General features: G+C 35.2%; 1 protein-coding gene across 5 annotated transcripts in view; it reads left to right on the forward strand.

The window, feature by feature from the left end:
- The window catches only part of LOC125657831 (SH3 and PX domain-containing protein 2B-like), a 30,947-nt gene extending 20,125 nt beyond the window's left edge, over nucleotides 1–10,822 (forward strand). For all 5 annotated transcript variants that reach the window (XM_048888638.2, XM_056149950.1, XM_048888641.2 and 2 more), the window contains 6 exons: nucleotides 1,295–1,405; nucleotides 4,265–4,382; nucleotides 5,258–5,528; nucleotides 5,619–5,732; nucleotides 5,926–6,033; nucleotides 6,711–10,822. In XM_048888638.2, coding sequence (XP_048744595.2) covers nucleotides 1,295–1,405; nucleotides 4,265–4,382; nucleotides 5,258–5,528; nucleotides 5,619–5,732; nucleotides 5,926–6,033; nucleotides 6,711–8,579 — 2,591 coding nt within the window. In that variant the 3' untranslated portion in view covers nucleotides 8,580–10,822. The remainder of the gene's footprint in view (nucleotides 1–1,294; nucleotides 1,406–4,264; nucleotides 4,383–5,257; nucleotides 5,529–5,618; nucleotides 5,733–5,925; nucleotides 6,034–6,710) is intronic.
- The last annotated feature ends 3,556 nt before the right edge of the window (nucleotides 10,823–14,378 follow it).

Below are 14,378 nucleotides of genomic sequence, written 5' to 3' on the forward strand. Positions count from 1 at the left end.
TGTATACTATGTCACTAATCTAACTTAAAGCAAGGCTAGGTCTTGATTTTCTTGTAACAACTTGAGGTAGTTTAATCCAACTGGTGTTGGATAAAACTATAGTTTATCCAATGGGTGATATATACACCACATATATGAGTTAAACATTTATAGAGTTATAAACCATGAACCATTGTGTGAAACCTACATGATCAAGTCATACCTCAAACCAGGTTTGAGGTATGATCTAATCTCATGGGTTTCACACAACGACCATGAACATTCCGAGATTGTTTACATTTCAATTTTCATGAATTTCGCTTTGTACACAAGTTTAGATCTTTTTTCTTTTTGAAATTTTTTTCCTGATATTCTGCATTTCTATTCTAATGATATTTAAGGTGAATGCCACTGTCCATTTGTATGCAAGCTAAAATGCATGATTTTTTTAGCACTTTAAAGATTTTGGTATTTTTTCTTGGACATTTTCGTTTACAATGTTTCAGTACCAGAAAATGACGTCTTTGATAGACAAATTGTTGTTCTGAATGAAAATGACACTGAATTAGATGTGGGTGTCTTTTTGTACGAGAATGACTCAAACAGACAGTGTCATACTCATGGTAGTGTATAAATATTTTTATCTAAAAACTTTTGTGCATGTGTTGAGGTTTTTTGCAAAACTATGGTAGTTTGCTGACAAAGATGATTTATGGACCACCGGAAAAAGAAACTACCATATGACTTTTACGACACTGGTATAAAATGATAAGTGTATCTATACTATTCTTCCATGTGTCTCTCTCACATTTGTCAATTGTTTTTCCCGCATAAACTGTTACTAAATGAATGACATTTATTCTAGAAGACTTTTGTTTATTATGAACTCACGTCTGAGATAAGAAAATCACTATACATGTAATTGATAAAGGTAATGAGAGTTGTTCCTATAAGCTTCTACCGTCTGGATAATATACAGTACAGCACAATTATATCCATGAATTGGGATGAAGTAAATTTACATATTAAACAAAGGAAATAATTTCCTTTGCAAACTGTTTGAATAACCTAAATTTGTGAGTATCGGCTTTTCTACAATTTGGATATAGTAATCCCCCCTCCCCTCCTTCCAAACATAATCCTGCTTAAATTAATGTAAATTCCTGAGAGACAGGTTTGTAATACACTAAATAAAAATTCCTGAGAGACTAGTTAGTAATACACTAAACAAAAATCCCTGAGAAACTGGTTTGGTATTGCAAATGAAACAGAACTTGTCAGCAGGCTCTGTAGACTGGTTGTGGTGAATTTTCAGGATGGTGGTTTGTCCATGTTCAGGACCAACAAGGATGGGTACCCAGTACTTACCTCAAACGGGCGGATGGTATCCGGGAGGAACTGAGCGAACGGGCAAGGCCAGGGGAAGGTGACAGGCTTTTCAATAACACACTCCTTCTTTATGGTTCTTTTCATCTCTGCTTATATTGGTTTAACTAATTGCATGACAAGCAGGAATTAAACAATTAACACACCCGTTGTAACTCAACTTAAAAATTGTGTACTAAAGGTATTACGAAAGTGAACAATGAATGGGTGTTTCTGAAGCACTCGACTAGTGGACATTTATTACCATAATATTTTATTTCAATTTTATTTTAATTACATATTATAATTTTATTTGAATTTGTACATAATGAAAGGATTGATATGTATGGATATGCTGGTAGTTTATATATAGTAATCACTGTTTAGATGAAATGCAAAGCTGTGTGTGTTTTTAGTTTAGTGCATTCAAAATTTAGTGCAATAATGTAAGTCAAGTATAAATTGGCAGAATTATGATTTAACACCAACAGTATCACTCTGCTATTTGTATATCAAGTTATATTTTGGTAAATAACTACAATTTAGCACATTCCATGGAAATACCAAGTAAATAGTTACAATTTAGCACATTCCATGGAAATACCAAGTAAATAACTACAATTTAGCACATTCCATGGAAACATCAAGTAAATAGTTACAATTTAGCACATTCCATGGAAACACCCAAGTAAAGAGTTACAATTTAATTTAGCACATTCCATGGAAACATCAAATAAATAGTTACAATTTAGCACATTCCATGGAAATACCAAGTAAATAGCTACAATTTAGCACATTCCATGGAAACACCAAGTAAATAGTTACAATTTAGCACATTCCATGGAAATACCTAGTAAATAGTTACAATTTAGCACATTCCATGGAAATACCAAGTAAATAGCTACAATTTAGCACATTCCATGGAAACACCAAGTAAATAGCTACAATTTAGCACATTCCATGGAAGCACCAAGTTGCATTTATAACATTTCTGGACATGAAATGCTTTGTACCAAAAAATATTCATCAGTTTACCTTAGATAGTGCCTGGAATAAATTTGTATAAGATAACTAAATGAAATATGTATTCATTTAGTCTGTTACTGCAATGTAATGTTTAAATAGGTAACACAGAGCTTTGGATCCAGCAGGGTTCATTGTGCAACATTCTGATGAGACTAATTCGACTATCAGTTGTCTATATCTAATTACGGGTTCATTGTGCAACATTCTGATGAGACTTATTCAACTGTCAGTTGTCTATATCTAATTACGGGTTCATTGTACAACATTCTGATGAGACTTATTTAACTGTCAGTTGTCTATATTTTATTACGGGTTCATTGTACAACATTCTAATGAGACTAATTCGACGATCAGTTGTCTATATCTAATTACGGGTTCATTGTACAACATTCTGATGAGACTTATTCAACTGTCAGTTGTCTATATTTTATTACGGGTTCATTGTACAACATTCTAATGAGACTAATTCGACGATCAGTTGTCTATATCTAATTACGGGTTCATTGTACAACATTCTGATGAGACTAATTCGACTATCAGTTGTCTATATCTAATTACGGGTTCATTGTACAACATTCTGATGAGACTAATTCGACTATCAGTTGTCTATATTTGATTACGGGTTCATTGTACAACATTCTGATGAAACTAATTCGACTATCAGTTGTCTATATTTAATTACGGGTTCATTGTACAACATTCTAATGAGACTAATTCGACTATCAGTTGTCTATATCTAATTACGGGTTCATTGTACAACATTCTGATGAGACTAATTCGACTATCAGTTGTCTATATCTAATTACGGGTTCATTGTACAACATTCTAATGAGACTAATTCGACTATCAGTTGTCTATTTTAATTACGGGTTCATTGTACAACATTCTGATGAGACTAATTCGACTATCAGTTGTCTATATCTAATTACGGGTTCATTGTACAACATTCTGATGAGACTAATTCGACTATCAGTTGTCTATTTTAATTACGGGTTCATTGTACAACATTCTGATGAGACTAATTTGACTATCAGTTGTCTATATCTAATTACGGTTTCATTGTACAACATTCTGATGAGACTAATTCGACTATCAGTTGTCTATTTTAATTACGGGTTCATTGTACAACATTCTGATGAGACTAATTCGACTATCAGTTGTCTATATTTAATTACGGGTTCATTGTACAACATTCTGATGAGACTAATTCGACTATCAGTTGTCTATATTTAATTAAGGGTGTGCAGAAATGAATCCTGACTGTATTTCAGTAAATTTTAACAGTTGATGTCAGGATGGATGAAATTTGGATTAGGATACTATATATTAAACATAATTTTTTTTAAATTTGTGTGCAAGAAATAACTCCCAATTTCTTGCAAATTTATCTTTGCAAACCAGACATATCTTTAATATCAATGCATTTATATCTGCTCACATAGTAATATTCTCTGATGATCGTACATATCTGAATAACACAAAATCTATATAATAGTAATCATTACTATAGCACAGCAGAGACAACTCTTGAATTTATGATCATGCCAAAGAATTTATTGCCTACTATTGCACTAAATTTTTAATGCACTGAAATAAGCACTGTTACATATATTCACATGCAATAAGTATTTATTTTTGAATTTATGTAACACATTTACCAGAGTCAACTTTAACCCAGCATGAAAGGCTTTTTATTTCACTGTAGTAAGGAGGAATAATGCGCTAGGGAAATCTGATATAGATAGAAAGTGGAGGGCATGATGTATAATCATATTTTGAAATTGAATCTAAGAGTTGGCTATAACTTTCGAGTCAGTATTTGTCCCCTACAATGAGCAGAGTTGTCATTTCACAAGAGTTCATGCTGTAGTGACTGACAATTTTCTTCCAACAGAGGAACAGTACATATGCACTGATGACTACTCTCCCTCCAATTCTGACGAGATGGCCCTGGAGAAGGGCACTGTGGTCAAGGTTGTCGAGAAAAACCTGGATGGCTGGTGGTGGATTCGGTAAGTTCTAGTCCCAAGACAACATGATTCATGTACAGTAGTTAATAGCAATAATGATAATTTAATTATGTGAGGTGATCAAAAACTTCAAGAACCATATTTGAATAGCATACGTAATACAAATCAAAAAGGGTTTCTGAGTTTCTTTTTCAAAGTTGGCCCCTCCAGCATTTGTGCATTTTTACCATTGATCTGCCCATGCCCAAAACATTTGATTAAGAATAATATGATTTCTTTTGCAGAAAACAATGATCATAACCTGTAAAGGATTTTCCATATTTTTTTTACGTAAACTTTAAAATCGTTTTTCTGCTCAAGTATGATTGCATCATCCATTTTTATCACAGTCATCTACAAATTGACATCATTTTTACATTGTGAAGTCACAAATGTAATACAAATTATTATATAACTCATGCTACATCTAGCACATGTTTTTGACTATACATATATGTGTCCCAAAATTTATTCTGAACTTAACGTGGTTGTGTAGCTATAGACATAGCTCACAAACTCTTAGATCCCCCCCCCCCCCCCCCCCCCCCCCCCCGTATGTACATTGCATTCTGATGGCCAACATTTGTAGCACTGCAGTATACTATCATCTGATCAGTTCTGTAAATTCAGGTTTAAATTGTCCAAGTTAATAGTTTTTAAAAGTATAATACATTTCCTTTAGTGCAAAATGCAGTGGTGTAACTACCTTCAACATTATGTTTTTGAACAGGAAGAAAATTCTGAATAGTTTGTTTTGTGTGAAGTGATCAGCTCTAAAGCAGTGGACTTGGGATAAACCAGACACAGATAATTGTACATATTTATGGACTGCCATTTTGTGATGTTATATCAGTGAATGTATATTTATATAATTGCAGACAAAACGGCAAAGAAGGATGGGCACCTGCAACCTACATGATGAAAGCGGAGCAAGCCCACATGGAGAGGGTAGCCCGGGCCTCTGGTGTTCAGATTGTGGGTGGGCTACAAGACATCAGTGATCTGATGCAGGATGATGGAGAGGATTCCTGGGATGATGAACCTGACCCTCCGCCCCGCCCCACTAAACCGTACCTGACTAAGAAGTCACGCTCCTTGGAGAGGGGAGGGTCCATTAGGCCACCTCCTAGGCAGAATTCGATAAAAAATGTAGGTGCTTGTATATCAAATGGAGAATAGATTGTGCTGAGGAAAATGAAGTACATGATTAAGCACATGAATTTGATGGGTATTTTGTAGATTAATATGAATATAAAACCTCCGAAACCAAAGAAGTCCCAGTATATAACTATTGCTGACTTTGAGGACACAGTCGGAGATGGAATCAGCTTTTCTAAAGGTGAAAATGTTGAGGTGAGATGTTCATTTAAAAAATATTATTTTGAAAAAATTGTTTCAGTAGTACTATTTGGAAACAAAACCAACCAAAAAAAAAAAAATGTTTGCATTGATTAAAAAAAACAACAAACGAAATGAAATGTTTCTTGATATATATGCATTTTTAGATAAAGATGCTCTTTATTCACAAAGATTTTTTTGTTGACAGGTAAAAGAGAAGACTGTGGATGGATGGTGGTTTGTAAGGATAGGTGACAATGAGGGATGGGCCCCCTCCACTTACATAGAGACCCGCGAGATGGAAGAGATACCGGAGGTACCCAAACACTCAGATAGGACTGCTCTGTATACCGGAAACTCTGCATCATTTTATCTCCAAAAATTTACATAACCATCAAGATACAATTAAAACATAGATGTACCTTAATTCCTCGTGAGAGACAGGAATTTTAAAGTCTAACTGGGAGGGGGGTGTGTATGATGCAGATTTTCTCTCTGTGAATAATTATAATAAATTATGTATAATTTCTTGTAAGAATTTTTTATAGACTATTCAAATATATCTTGGCACGTTCTTTTATGTCATATAATTTCTTTTATTAACAAAGCATTTGAAAAGTATGAAAATTAAAATACATTTATATGATGTACATATGTATTTATATTTACTTTAACAGTAATCTCAGTCTTAATTATGATAAAACTTTTAATAATATCTGAGTTTTTTTCTATCAGTGTAAATTTCAGATTCTCAAAAGTAATAGCCATCTGACATAACATAATCTGATTACTTATTATTATATTTATTTTGCATGAAAATCACACAGGGTTTTCAGTAATAGAAATGAAACAACAAACATGTTTCTGCTTGTTATTGTTCTTTTCAAATTGTCTGTGTTTTGAATTACTCTCAAGATGTACACGGAAAACCCTGTGTGAGAATGAATACATGTATAACCTCTCTCCTATCAGCTATCTCTCTTCCTTTCTCAGGATAATCCCCTCTCCAATGTAAGCTATGATGCAAATTATTCTGAGGTGGCAAATGATAGTGATGAAGAAGAAGAATATGAACATCCTGAGCCCAAAACAAATCGTGATAATGAATATGAAGAAGTTAAATATGAAGTTCCGGTCAATATTAGTGGGGAGGGAGAGAAACCTAAATTTGTATTTTCTGAACAGCCCCAAAACCCTCAACCAGAAATGGTCAAAGAGAATCGTAGTTCAATTCAACCTACTCATGATGAATGGAGGGCGAGGAGGAATCATAAAGCAGCTGTAAAACGACCTACTTCTAAGCCACCTCCTCCTCCAGTTGCTATGGTAGCCAATAGGGAGAGGAGCCCCGGACCACCCCCAGTGGACCGATCCTCATTGACTGCAGCATTACAAAAGAAATTGACATCCAAGGCACCAGAGGAGGTTTCAAAACCTGATCTGGAGGCAAAATCATCTAGTTCAAGTTGTGATTCTGACAAAAAGCCAATTCTTCCTCCAAAATTACCTATAAAACCAGATAGTAGCGGAAAAATCTCACCTAAAGCTCTCTCTCCAAAAGTGCCAAGGGAGAGAATTCATAGTGATGGTGGAAATAATTTAGCTGAAATCCTGAAGGCAAAGTTTGAATCTCGGAGTAACACAGCAGATGAAAATGGAAATGCAGATAATGCAGTTTTTAACACATTTCCTAAAAAATCTGGGGTACAGATTTCCCAGCTGCCAGTATCCCAAACAAAATCAAATCCAGACTTTTCAAACAAGACAGATTCAAAAACAGCAAAGCCGGTTTTTCCCCATAAGTTTAATAAACCAGTTACTCAAATGAAACCAAGTGATAAGAATGAGTTTGCTCCAAAACGACTGAGCATGCAAGAAGAAAACTCAGAACTGGCAAATGTTTTACAAGCAAGGCTTAGAAGACAGTCTAATGTAGAAATGACCACATCACAACATTATAGTGCTGTAGAAAAACCAAAGAAATCCTTTCCTTCTAAACCTATGATTCCAGAGAAGCCACCTAGTGAGGACAGAAAGCCAATTCTTCCTCCAAAAACTGATGGAAAAAAGACTGAGGGAAAAGAGAATTCTGTAACAAATGTGACAAAATCAAAACTTCAAAAGGCCTCCTATCCAGGCTGGAAAAAGGAGTCGTGCAAACCGAAGTCGAAACCACCAGTTCTTGCAAAACCTAGTAAGTCGGTGTTACCTAAAGATGACACAAAAAATAGTAATAGGACAGAAAGTGACTCCGAGTCTCCTACAAAACCTGGCTTTGCGAAAGAGCTGGCTTCAAAATTATCTTCTAACCTCAGAAAACCAGACACAAGTACTGATCCCAAACCTCCAATCCCAAAGAAATCTCCTTTGGTTCAAAATATGTGTAGTGCAAAAATAGAAAACACTGAGCAAGGAATAAAACCTGTAAAATCTTCTGTTTCTGTGCAGTCCTATAGATCCATTGCTAAGTATCAAGCAGAGGGAAGTGGTGAAGTTTCTTTTGAAGAAGGGGTAGAGTTAGAGGTTTTGGATAATAGTAAATCTGATGGATGGTGGCTAGTAAAGGTGGGAACCAGTCAAGGCTGGGCACCAGTCACATACATTGAGCCCTGTGGGTCTGGTCCACGATCCCCTTCCCCTGTGTGTGATTCCGGATTTACCTCACCAGAAGAGGGAAGTAACTCTGTGTCTTCTGTGAAATATAGAACTTGTGCAGAATTCATTCCTGAGAGCGAGACTGAACTGGGGTTTAAGGAGGGCTGTGTTGTGGAGGTGCTGGATGCATCAGAGGACGACTGGTGGTATGCGCGGATTGATGGTAGGGAGGGCTGGATACCAGCTGAGTACCTGGAAGAAGTGTGATTTGCATGTTGTAGGTTAAAATTATGATTTTTATCTTGATTACTATTCCTGTGCAATAATGAATACAATATCTGACTGTATGGCCATTGAAATTTTTAATTTGATGATAATAAAAATGCAAGAGGTTTGAATCTGAGTGCTAGTAAGAATCCATCATAAATGTAACTGTGTACTGTACATCAGAAGTGGTATTGGAAGTGTTTAAACAACAGAGTTTTAAAAGAAGAGAGAATGGACACTTTTTATTTTGTGTGTATGAAATGGATAGTTCTTGTATTGAACTAGACTAGTGTAAGTGGATATTAAATTGTTTAATTTGTGTATGTACAGTTTGTTTGATTGTTGGCTGTTTCTTAATTATGTCAGTTTTTGAACAGCGCTAGTTCAAATTCTTAGTACTAATATAACAACAGTGGTCTTGATATGACATCCTAGATATACTACCGAGTATACATATTCAGTCATTGGATTGAACTCTCAGATAAAAATCTCCTTTCACTCAGCTTCAGGACTATACAAACTGCATATTGATCAACATCAGCATGACCTTACATATCTGTGTAATACTGCCTGCCTGTTTTTCCTAAGAAATGCAATCTTTTGTCCAGTATATGGAATATGCAAAGCATATTTAACATATTTTGAAGGTTATGTTTTACATACATGTGTATCGTATAAAAGTGTCATGATGAATATTACTGTGGTTGTGATTATTGTTATGTGCATATTCATCTACATACTGTATCTTTCATCTACATGTAATATTATATTTTCACGTTTAATATATTTAATTTCCTAAAATACTCTAAGGTGTAAAATGTAAACATTTTATTTTATCAATTTTGTTTATTGTACGTGCACAGTGAAATTTGAAATAACAAATTTTGTTTAAAAATGGAATTTTTCAGTTCCTATTATTTTAGCCTTGCTGTAATGTTCAATGCATCGAGTGTTGTGGAATGATGTTCGATTATTTTACAGAGGAGGGGACACTCTACTGAGCCGGATGATGATTACGATGATATTATAGAATCGGGAATTCCCAGGAAAAATTAATTAGCTTAGTTAGGAAACATAACACTATTACAATGAATTTTGTATAGTCAAAGATTATAGTTGTTTCTAAGAATTATGTTACAGAGTGATATAGAATTTCTATCACTTGTCTGACCACACTTTGCACTATATATAGTCTAAGAGTACTTTTTAAAAAATACTGATCCAAGCAGCTACAGATAAAGGTAAAAAATATTGAATCTTGATAATTTCATATTACTGTAAATGTATTACATTTAACGTGTATAGTATGATATTTGACAGAAATTTATCATTCAACAAGTTAGCATAAACTGGATTTATCACTTTCTAAATGTAAAACATATAAATGTATATATGTAAGACACTTATCGATGTACTTGTTTTAGTGGTAGATACTTTCACGAAAGGCACTACATGTACATAAAATATACAGCCAAATGTATTACATTTACAGTACGTGACATATCGGGGTAGACAGTAAAATGTTCAGCTAATTCCTGGGTGCTGTGGATAATCCACAGCAATTTTATTCTCTTTCATCTCATCATCTTCATAGAATGTATGCAATTTCTTTCCATTTTAATTAAACTTGAATTTAAGGTAATATTCAGTTACCGTTACATATAGATCTATGCACAAACCTTCAGAGGCATGTGTTTATACAACAGTAAAGGGGCTTCTTTCAGTTGAACCACATTGTATCATGATAAAAATCAAATGTCAATTCAAATGTATTTTGTTTAGTGTACATACATGAGACATTTTGAATAGATACAATCAATTATCAACTTTATAATCTATTGTGTTCTGGTAAAATGTCTGTCAAAGTTCTTGTTGCACTCAATATTTCCTGTACTATTTCTTCATCCTCGTGGGAAAAGGAATACACTTCTTACTTTTTGATCAAGAGGTTTTTTTTTGGTCTTGAAAGATCATAATTTGCAGAATTTCAGGAAGATAGGAGGAAATCCGAGATGGACGACGTATGACATAATATGGCTTGTTGATACAACCACTATCATGTTTTTCCATTATTGAATGTTACTACACTCTAAATGCAGTGTACATCTTTCTACAAATCTAAATGTGGTTGCTTTGGTCTTTACCAGTTTCTTGTGAGTTTTGGAGCAGGATTTACCATTGTTGAATTTATTGTTAACATTTGTAAGGGTTATGAAAAATAAAAAAAATTGTTAAAAACTTGACACATGCTTATCGATTGTATCTGTTTTTAGCTCACCTCAGCTGGAAGCTAAAGTGAGCTTTCCTGATTACCGTTTGTCTATTGTCTGTCTGTCCGTCTGTAAACTTTTCATATCCAGAACCACAGGTCCAATTTCAATCAAACTTGGTACAAATCATCCATGGGTGAAGGGGATTCAAGTTTGTTCAAATGAAGGTCCATGCCCTCTTTTGGGGTGATAATCAAGAAAAGGGAAAAATAGGGGTAAAAAAAAATTGCCAGAAATGAAAGCTTCCTTTCAAGATTTTTCAAATCATCTCCTCTGCAGATAGGATGGGGGCATAACTGGATCAACATTTTACATGGGGATATATAGGAGAAATTTTTGCTCAAGAGCAACAGGACCATGATTAATCTTAATTCAGGCATTCCTAGGTAGTGCAGGTTTAAGTTTGTTCCCTCTGAAGTAGGGTGGGGCCACAGTAGGGGATCAAAGTTTTACATGGAAATATTGGGGAAATATCTAAAAATCTTTGTATCAACAACAGAAGGGCTATGATTAGTGCAAATTTAAAGTTGTTCAATTTAGGGGCCCAAGTTTTTTATGCCCCCGTGGCTGTGGTTTTGGGCATATTTTTTCCTATTTGTCTGAAACTTTTAACTTTGCCCATAACTTTTAAATGGTGAGTGATAGGTCTCTCATATTTCATATGCACATGCCTTGTGACAAGACCTTATTTGGGTGCTAAAGATTTTAACCTTGCACCTGATAGTTCCTAATTTTACACCACATAGGGTCATAATGAAGGTTAAAATCAACTTAATCTTTGAGGAGTCAACAAATAGATTTTGTAGACAAGGCTAGGGACCTTTAAAGCTATCATTTTCCACACTCAGTTTGGAACTGGATGGGTACATACCTCTTGGGGCCTCCCAGGGGGGCGGGCACATTTCAGACCCCTTTTGATTGATTATGGGATGATCGACACTAATGAGGAGATGGAGGACAACATCGTTAAATATGTAGAACCCAAAAAGGGGTCACAATGGCCTTTAAGGGCAATTAAGCTTCACCTGAAAGTTCGTTAAATTTTACATCATGTAGGGTCATGTTGAAGGTAATAATCTATTAAAGGAGTATGCAGGCATGATAGGGGACAGTTAACACAACTGATAAGGAGAGAGAACAATGTAAACGATCTCACAAAACCCCAGAAAGGTTTCACGACAGCCTAAGAGGACAATACAGCTCACCTGAAAGTTCCTAATCTAACATCAAATAGAGTTGTAATGGAGGGTAATAACATTTTCATCTTTGAAGAGTCCACAAAAAGAGTATGGAGGCAAGGTAGGGGACGCTTAGGACTATCATTTCAGTTTGGGGTTGTAGGGATACCACTTGGGACCTCCTTAGGCTTGAGTTTTATTGAAATCTCTATAACTATTGATTGATTAGGTATTGTTTAACGTCCCTCTTGAGAATTTTTCACTCATATAGAGACGTCACTATTGTCGGTGAAGGGCTGTAAAATTTAGGCTTATGCTCGGCACTCACAACCTTTGAGCAGGAAGGGATCTTTATCTATCTATCTTTATTGTGACACGGGACCTCGGTTTTTGCAGTCTCATCCGAAGGACCGCCCCATTTAGTCGCCTATTACGACAAGCAATGGATACTGAGGACCTATTCTAACCCGGATCCCCACGGGACTAGGTATGATTGATAATTATAATTATAAATTGTTAGAATACAATTTACATGGACATTGATTTTATGATAAAGAGAAAGTACCTACTCTCATTGGAACGTGTAATTATATAATTGTAATTAACGCTTATGAAGAAAAATTAATCATGAGGAAATGCGTCATTGAAATTTTGTTTACACTCAGTTGAAAATTAATAAGCATAATTTTCCCTCGAATCATAGTGACAAAAGTACATGTAACTTTCAACTTATCGGAAGAAAAATTAGCTGCTATAAGGGCTCTTTCTTGTGTATAATGGTTGGAACGAATTCTTCGTCTGGATCAGTTATGGAAGGAACTGTCAGAAAATCTGAAAGGTCTAAACTACATGAAAAGTAAAAATATTGAACAAATGTATATGCCGATGGGAGATATATGGCAACATAAAATCAAGCAATAAAAGTGCATCTTGATCAAGGGAGCCTGTAAAAATATTACCCCCAGGAGACATCATTCTATACAAAATTATGCCTAATGGATCAGCGGACATGGACCCCTGACCAAAGTCCTATCACTTATCCACCGCAATCTAGAATTGGAGTGGTAATTTTGCAGCCCAATGTAAGATGGAGATTCAAATTCAAAATATAGGTAAACACAGGTGGTGCTTCAATCACTGGAAAAGTAGAAGTGGTGCTTCCAACACCTGAAAAGCACAGGTAGTGTTTCAAACACCTCAAAAGTAGAGATGGTGCTTCAAACACATGAAAAGCACAGGTGGTGCTTCAAACACATGAAAAGCACAGGTGGTGCTTCAAACACATGAAAAGCACATGTGGTGTTTCAAACACCTCAAAAGTAGAGGTGGTGCTTCAAACACCTGAAAAGCACAGGTGGTGCTTCAAGCACATGAAAAGCACAGGTGGTGCTTCAAACACATTAAAAATACAGTTGACCAGTACTTCAAATACAACATGTATGGAAGCACAAGTGGTACCTCAAACACTTGAAAGCACAGGTGGTGCTTCAAACACACAAAGAGCACAGGTGGTGCTTCAAACACAAAATGTATAACTTTAAACACAGTATAAAAAAATAGGGGTTCTTCAAATATGAAATATATGGAAGCTCATGTGGTGCCTTAAACACATGAAACACATATGTGGTGCTTCCAATATATGAAAAAGAAATAAAAAGGGGGTTCTTCAAATAAAAAAATGCATGGAAAGCACAGGTGGTGCATCAAACACAAAATGTATGGAAACACAAGTGGTGCTCCAAACATGAAAAGCACCGATTGCTGCTTCAAATACAAAATACCTGGTATATGGAAAGCACATGTTGTGCTTCAAACACACGGAAAGCACAGGGGGAGTTTCAAACATATGAAAAGCACCAGCAATGCTTCAAGCATATGAAAGGCACAGTGGTACTTCAAATACAAACAAATGGAAGTATAGGTGGCACATCAAGCACATGGAAAGCACGGGCGATCCTTCCAACATAAATCATCTATAGAAGCGTAAATGGTAAGTTGTCATTTACCTTCATTATCATCTTATTTGATTTGATGTAAAATTTGGAACTTTCAGGTGAGCTCAATTGTCCTTAAAGGGGCATGAACACGATTCGAGCTGAAACATTTCAAATTTTATTTTTTCCATTTTTATTGTTTACAATGCTTAACTAAAGTATTTCTAATGGTCAACCAAAATTTTGAATTCAGTTGTTGAGTTACAAGTGAGGTACGCGTTTGCCCAACTCTATTTTGTATTGCTTATAGGAGTTATGAGATTGATCAATGTTAGTTATTTATCTCCACCTTTCATACAGCACTCGCAATTCTTCGTTATGTAAACAGGGCTCGTGTCATGGTTTTGTTTACATATA

This window comes from Ostrea edulis, chromosome 9 (genome assembly GCF_947568905.1).
Source record: "Ostrea edulis chromosome 9, xbOstEdul1.1, whole genome shotgun sequence".
Taxonomy (NCBI): Eukaryota; Metazoa; Mollusca; class Bivalvia; order Ostreida; family Ostreidae; genus Ostrea; species Ostrea edulis.